We start from the raw sequence: 8,235 nt of genomic DNA on the forward strand, positions 1-8,235 counted from the left end.
AAAAAAAAAAAAAAAAAACCCAAAAAACCCAAAAAAACAAACAAACAAAAAATGATGATGGTTCTATACTAGCTGACATCTAATAACTCTAGCATCACAGAGTTTTATATTCATTTCTACAAATGTATGCTTTAATTAGTTATTTCGATTTAACTACAATGTCAGCTAGGATTGGCTAGGAAATGTTATCAAATAATTCTAGCTATGAAAAAGGAAAACATTTGCTTCTCCAACTGGATGCAAGCCATTTGTGTACCAGCTTCTAGACCAGACCCTTCCTAATGCTGCGACCTTTTAATACAGTTCCTCATGTCGTGGTGATCCCCAACCATAAAGTTATTTCATTACTACTTTATAACTGTAATTTTGTTACTGCCATGAATCATAATGTAAATATCTGTGTTTTCTGACGGTCTTAGGCAGGCAAACCCTGTGAAGGAGTTGTTTGACTCCCAAAGGGTGGCAACCGGTAGTTGAGAACCACTGATCCAGGGGCGATAGCCAGAGGCAGGTCTGTACTAAGTAAATCCCATTGCTCTGTATGGGATGGAAATTATTAAATGCTGCCCCTTCTGGAACTCCCCCCAAACTTTCAGTTACCACCTCGGGACTCACCATGTGTGATCTGGGCCCAGATTCCAAGAGCAGTTGTAAGAACGAGGAAGGAGAGGACAGTATGAAAAGGCTTCATCTTCCTAGTGGGCAGACCCAGCTGGCCTTCAGACTGCTTGCTGTTCCTGGCCTGGTCTTGCTATTTATACATGTAAGAGGATCAGGAAGTCCCCGGGGTACAGCTCATAATGCCCTCCTTTGACTACATAACACCCAACATGCTAGTTCTAAGAGAGGGAACAGTGTACAGTGGGAAGTGGAGGGCAAAGGTGACTTGGGGCTTTCCAAAGTTCAAATTGATTCAGAGAGAGTAAATATTTCCAGAAGGATTTCTCCTTTTATAAAATTCATTCACTCCTTTAGCTCTGACCACAGGGTGGGAGTGAGGGATCCTTCTAGATCCCTGATGAGAGGTTAACTTGGAGGACACTGGCTTATGCTCATTGACAGCTGACCGACAGATATAGATTATAAAAGTAAACTTATATGTCTTTCCAGAGATATATAAAATTGTTGTCAACTCCTTCTTTAATTATTTTTCTTTAATTTTTAAAGATTTATTTTATATTTATGTTTTGCCTGCATGTGTGTATGTCTACCACATACATGCAGTGCTGTGAAGGTCAGAAGAAGGTGTTAAATTCCCTGGTACTAGAGTTACAGATGGTTGTGAGCCATCATGTGGGTGCTGAGAACTGAAGCCAGCAAGTGTCCTTAACCATTGAGCCAACAATATGACTTAGTGGTTCTCTCTTGATGCTTTTTACACATTTTCTTTGTTTTGAATATTTAGTAGTATAACTTTAATTATAATATGACAAGAGGAAGTTATTTTTGGGTCTTGTCTCTTTGGTGTTCTAAATGACTTCTCTATTTGATTAGATGTTTCTTTGCCTAATTTAGGAAAATTTTTTTTTGCTATGATTTCACTGGAAATGTTTTCTGTGCATTTGGAAAGAAATTCTTCACTCTTTTACATCTGTGATTCTTAGACTTTATCTTCTTCCCATGTCCTGAATAGCCCAAAGTCCAACTCATGCTTTTTCATTAATTCATCTTTTTCCTTGACACTTTCTGTTCCCAGTGCCTTATCTTCAAGCTCAGATATGCTGTCCTTCTCTTGACTGATTCTACTGGCAAGGCTTTCTGCAGAATTTTTAATTTGACTTAATTATATTTTGGATCTCCAGTAGTTTGCTATGGTCCCCTCCCCCAATGGTTCTATACCCTATTTACTTCCTCCTACTTCCTCTTTCTTTCTTTCTTTCTTTCTTTNTCTTTCTTTCTTTCTTTCTTTCTTTCTTTCTTTCTTTCTTTCTTTCTTTCTTTCTTTCTTTCTTTCTTTCTTTCTTTCTCTCTCTCTCTCTTTCTCTTTTTAAATTTGTATTTATTTATTATATGCAAGTACACTGTAGCTGTCTTTAAACACTCCAGAAGAGGGCATCAGATCTCATTACAGATGGTTGTGAGCCACCATGTGGTTGCTGGGATTTGAACTCAGGACCTTTGAAAGGGCAGTCAGTGCTCTTAACCACTGAACCATCTCTCCAATCCGACTTCCTCTTTCATATCATGTATCAAGCTCCTTATTTAATCCAGGTGTTTATGTTCTCTTGGGATGCTCCTTTCATGCATGGAGATGGGAGAGGAGGACCAGTCAAGCTATAAACTCTTGCCAGACAGTGGTGGCACACACCTTTGATCCCAGTACTCGGGAGGCAGAGGCAGTCAGATTTCTGAGTTTGAGGCGAGCCTGGTCTACAGAGTGAGTTCCAGGACAGCCAGGGCTACACAGAGAAACCCTGTCTCAAAAACAGACAGACAAACAAAAAACAAAACAAACAAAAAGCTCTAAACTTTTGTATTTCCTGTGATTTATGCTGATGTTGAGTCTGTATTGGACAGGAGTGTGATATCCATGTGCAAGGTCTTCTCTTTGGTATTTCCCATTCTTCACATGACAGGTTCTGCAGGCCTCCTGGGTTTCCTTCTATGGTCTGGACAGATTCTCGAATCCTCCTGAGACAGATTGTAACGCTGGGGTGCTGTATGCTTTGTCTGGAGGGTGATTCCCCAAGTGTGCTGGGAATGTGGGAGGAAACCACAGCACTGAGTTGGTTTAAGCAGAGGACCTATTTCCATACTTTCAAGACCTCTTGAATATGAATCACCCTGCTGGGGGAATGCCACTGTGAGTATTGTGTTGGTTAGTTTAATGGGCAACTTGATATAACCTAGAATCACTGGGGAAGAGAGTCTTAATGAAAGATTATCTAGATCAGGTTGGACATGCGTATGGGAGATTGTTAATTAAAGTGGGAAGACCCGTCTGGAAAGTGATGGCACCATTTCAGGTGCTGGACCCTGGAATGTGTAAGAAAGTCCTACGCAATCGAGGAGTGATTATTTCTCTGTTCTTGATTGCGGATGTGCAAACTCCTGCCAGTGACTTCCCTCCTATGATGGACTGTAACTTGGGTTGTAAGCTAAAATAGACCAGTTCTTCCCTTATGCTGCTTTTTGTCAGTATATAGGTATCGTGCACACACTTGGAACTTCGGAATTCTTGGGTCCGTGGCAGTGAACAATAGCTGGCTCTGGGATTTGATCCATCTGCCTGCTTTAAGCTCAAAAACCATCAAATCCAGAAATATTTTCATTTGAGGAACCTGTTCCTGATCACTGAGGGCAGGGCTCTCAGCCTGAGCTGACCTCCTGGAACTTGATCCTTTAACTTGTCCATAGTCACCCCTCCAGCTCTCCACAACTCAATTTCCCTCATCTAGAGGTTGTGGCAAGCCAAATTATGGCTCCCCAACTGATAGAAGTTCTCCCATCTCAGGCCCCCAGCATATCTCAGTTTTGAATAATAGACTTTATCTCAAGATGACAGTTGGCTGCTGCCTTCCCGATCAACTATGTCAACAAATGATATTTCTTTCCACCACTGACCCATGCAAATGAGGAATTACTGTCTCTGCAAACCTACACCTAGATTCTGAGAGGAGCAGGCTTGAGCAGTGGCTGGAAGCTGTTAACAGTCTTAGGCTGCATTCACCAGTTACTTCTCAGCATGGGGTGTTTTTTTTTTTTTCCTGCCCTTCCCTCACCAGGTTTGGTTCCAAGTCCTGCATTCTCTCTCAGGGAGTCCAGAACTCTGCTGCTCACCAAGCTGGAAGGAAGAAGTGGAACCTGGAACAGGTGAGGTCTGCAGGATGCCAGCCCAAGTGGGAGTGCTGGGAGGGGGCTTGGGGGGACGGTCTCCAAGGATTTTAGTGTTATCTCTCTTTAGACGGTACTCAATGAAACAGCTCTCATAGATGATCTTCAGTGAAACAGCTTGTGCACATACCCATGATTCAGGGTGGACGAGGGCTATTTATGAATCTTGGAGAGAGGGAAGGAGATTTCAGGGTGAATGCAAATCATTGGCTGGAACTTAAAGAATTGGGAATGCTTCATTTGAATGGAGAGGTATTCCAGGAATCCTATACTTGCTGGGCAGGTTCTTAAGGGGATGACTTGGAGGAGGAAATTGAACTTGTTGGTTTGACTAGAACTATGTGCTCTTCCTTAGGTAAAGGGTCTGGGGTTCAGGCTCCCCAAATAAGGTCAGGCAGAGAAGAGGAAGCCCTGATGGAAAAGGGAATTCTCCATTTTGCACCAAGCTCATAGGAACTATCTGGACATGGTAGACTGCAACCTTAAATAGCAGGGTTTCTCAATATCCTCCTCTGTTTTATTTATAATGGAGAGGTGTTACAGTAGTCCTCAGCCTCTATGTTGGGAACAGTTTGGTACTGAACCAGAACCCTACTGGCAGTGATTTTTGCAATGCTACTTACCCAGGATTTTAAAAATTGGGTGAGGTAGGGTGCCAGGAGGAACAGGGGTCCCATGACCAGTACATGCCCAAGGAGGGGAAGAAGCCAAGTCACAAGGTGTGAGACAGACTGACTCCATGACAGGCTTCAAATTGGCAGTTCAGGAGACTAGGCCAAAATTTCTGTTTCCAAGAACTGGGCAAGTCTAGACAAGTCCAGTCTTCAGAAGCTGCCCTGCCACCTGGCCTGAGGCAAGGACAATGGGTCAGCAGCAGTTTCCAGACTTCCCCCAAAATGGTTCTGGAATGTCCCTAGAGATAGAACCAACAATAGAGGTCACCTACCCCTTCCTGGAATTCGCCTTATATGCTTTAAATTGGGCCTGCAAGCTCACTTGGGCATCTCCATCTTGGAATGGGAGACCCCAGAAAGCTGTGAGAGACCTAAATGCCTCCACAGATTCCCAGAAACATAAGCTTAAGCAAAGCACCAGGTCCCAGGGTGAAACATATCTGACCAACTGCAGCTGCTGGGAGTCGCCGCTCCTGCTATATTCTTTTCTGCAATCAGGAGATACCGTTTCCTAGCAACCTTCCCACCCAAATGACCCTTGGGAGTCATGTTCCTGGAAATACCACAAATTGCTCATGACCAATTCTCCAGATGACCAGGCCAGAGCCATTTGTGGCCTTTGGCACCTAAAACAAACCAATCATTTTAAAAGTCAACTTTCCCATTAACCTCTTACCCAATCATGTAATGCCAAGGCTGAACAACTCCCACTTGTGTTTTTTTCCTTTAAAACTTTGGCCCTCTAGACCTAAGTGTGCTCTCCTGTTGCATCAGGAAGGTTTGTGGCTCAAGCTCAAGCTTGAATAAAGACTCTCATGTGTTTGCATTGGAGTTGGTTTCTCTGGGGTTTTTGCAATCTGGTCACAACAGCTGGACTTTTGCAGAATAAAATACTCTTTGCTCTTATGTACTGTTTGAGTCTGGGGTATCATTCTTTGGCGAATCATTGACCCTTACAGAGGGTTTGAGTACCATGGGTTGGGGTGTCTGGTGCAAAGCATGCTAGGAAATCCCAACGGAGATCTTTGAGGGTTTGTATGTTTTGATCAACAAGCCCAGATTTGTTAACATAGAAACAGCATTCCTCCCCCAACCTAATGCAATTCCCTTCCTGTTTAACAGTCATCACATCCAGAGCTCTCTAGTTTTGGAGAGCGACCTGTTCTAGGGAGTTTATCTATGATTGGAGGGGCTGTCCATGGTAGAAAAGTCACTGGCCAGATGGTGTTTGGACGAGGGCTGCTCCCGTTGCTTCTGTGGAACCTAGCAAGACTGTGAAACTCAGTCTGATGAGCAGGGGGATGAAGAGCTCTCTTTTCTTTCAGTCTCCTCCTGGCTGTAAGGTGAGCTCTTCAGGCTTATTAGAGATAAACTTGGGGAACAATCCTTACAGGCCTTGAAAAGGCTTGAAAAGGATTTAATGCAGGAATCAGTAGCACCTATTGACTTGGTGATGGTGATGTAGAACCTTAGAAGCAAAGGGGGAGGCAGAGGTCAAAGAGAGGAATGTTTTGTAACTTCTGTGTGGGTAAGTACCCATGGAGGTTCACAAAACTAGATGTTAATGGGAACAGTCTCCAATAGGGGCCAGGAGAGGGAAGCACAGGGGAGTTGGGTTGGGTGGTTAGGGGAAGGATATTGCCTGTATATTTGATGTACCATAGCCAGAAAAGAGTAGTTTGAACCTCCTTCCCAGTTTGATTTTCCCATTGAAGAATGCCAACATGGGTAAATATTGATTTGGAGGCAGGGATAAGCTGGCAGGAGATGTGTAGATCAGCTCTTAGGAAATCCACTAGGATAGAGCTTACCCACATTTCTCATTCACTATTGTTCATTCCAGGGATTGTCGATGGGGAAGCTGAAAATCAGTTTTAAAGTTGGTGAGCATGGTGCCATCACAATTGGAGGATTCAATTTGGCGTTCCCAATGTCTGAAACTTCTGTATCTGGAGGACTCCTAGAGGCAGTCACCTGGGTTGCAGTAAGGAAAGCGGAGGGAAGGACTGGGGATCATTTATGTCACCTGCTTAAGGTAGCTGAGAAGGGAATAACATATTAATCATGTTTCTGGAATAGGTAGTAATAGCTTTTCTGGGGAAAAATAAACTGGCTTAAGTAGATGGTCTTATTTTTATTAATTAAAGAGTAAATAATAGTTGTTGATGTAGTCTGTTTGACCTGTGAGAGGTGGATCTTAGATGATTCTCTGAAGTTTAAAAGTTTTTATAAGGAAATAGACATGTGTCTGTGTGTCATAGTAGAGGCCTGGAGAATAATTCTGAGTTAAAAGCATAAACAGAGCCGGGCGTGGTGGCACACGCCTTTAATCCCAGCACTTGGGAGGCAGAGGCAGGCGGATTTCTGAGTTCGAGGCCAGCCTGGTCTACANAGTGAGTTCCAGGACAGCCAGGGCTACACAGAGAAACCCTGTCTCAAAAAACCAACCAACCAAACAAACAAACAAAAAAAGCATAAACAGTCTTCTAGATATTTCTGTTATTAGAGAAAAACAAACATTTAAACAAAATTCAGATTAAGAAGCAGAAGAATCCTAAGTTTTGGGCAGGCTGCATTGTCCCAAGCTATGCCTTTTCAAACTGTAGCAGCAAAACTCTGCCCATCATTTCTGCAATTTAGGTCTCCCCGGTCTGCATTGGCTTTCATAAGCAGTTCTCCCAGAGGTTTCAACTTAGCAACAGGCAGATCTAGTGGGTCCTTTCTGCTTAGATGCTTAGATGCCTGACCTGAGGGAGGCGCCTCCTTCACAGCCCCTAGCTGCCTGTTCTGGTTGTGGTCTCCCTGGTTGTACATTGTCCCCTGACTGTGAACCACCATAGCCTAGCAGGTGGCATCAGGACTTTTGCAACTCTAGAAAGTAGAAAGGGAGAAGGGTAGGCATAGGTGCCTGGTGACACCCTGCTTGGGGGTACTGAGAGTCAGGACCTGTGAACGAGAGAGACGGGTGACTCTGTCTTAAGTCCAAAGCAAGTGGAGAGTTTGGCAGTAACATCTTGCAGGCTGGGCTATGGAAAAAAAAAAACTGTTCAAAAAGGTGATTTGACTTTGTGAGGATCTAGCCCAGGTGAGGTGGTCATCAACTGAGTATGTCCAGGGCTCCAAACTCCTGGTGAGGTCACAAGCCGAGGAGAAGGAGGAGCCAGCTGAGGGATCAGCACACACACTCTCCTCTCTTGCCTGGAGAGAGGAGGCCAGGGGGTTATGAGGCTCTTCCTCCATTTCCTTGGCAGGTTCTTGGAGAGTGTAGTTATGTGGGTCAAAGGAAAGAGAAGCAGGGGGTTCTATCTCCAGTTTGGCAGAGGGGCGGGGAGTGGGAAAGCCATGAGTTGGTGAGGTGACTGGCCTATGGTTACAAAGGCATCATGTAGGATGCTGCCTTGATGGGCCAGGGGAGAAGGGGTGGGGGAGGCCACCACCTGGCATGGCTGTTCATCCACCACTTCTTCAGAGTTCAGGGCTGCTGAGCAGAAGGAGGTGATGTAGATAGAGTTGAGAGCCCACATGACTTTTTGGTGAGTTTTTTTTTTTTTTTTAATAGGGAACCTTAATAAGGTTTATATTCTTTCCAATCTCAGGGGGTGATTTTTATGCTATAAAGTGTATTCCATGATAGAAAAGAAAAGAAATACCTTTTGCAATAGGAATGCTCGTGCAGCATTTGGACTCCAAGGGATTCCACAGAGGTCCAAAAAAAAAAAAAAAAAAA

The 8,235-nt window shown here is 44.0% G+C and overlaps 1 protein-coding gene across 1 annotated transcript in view; it reads right to left on the minus strand.

The window, feature by feature from the left end:
* Nucleotides 1–858, minus strand: part of LOC110305735 (C-C motif chemokine 9) — a 4,135-nt gene extending 3,277 nt beyond the window's left edge. The window contains exon 1 of the mRNA XM_021177811.2: nt 616–858. Within this exon, the coding sequence (XP_021033470.1) occupies nt 616–691 (76 nt within the window). The 5' untranslated portion in view covers nt 692–858. The remainder of the gene's footprint in view (nt 1–615) is intronic.
* Between the last annotated feature and the right edge of the window lie 7,377 nt (nt 859–8,235).

Source organism: Mus caroli, chromosome 11, assembly GCF_900094665.2.
Source record: "Mus caroli chromosome 11, CAROLI_EIJ_v1.1, whole genome shotgun sequence".
Classification (NCBI taxonomy): domain Eukaryota; kingdom Metazoa; phylum Chordata; class Mammalia; order Rodentia; family Muridae; genus Mus; species Mus caroli.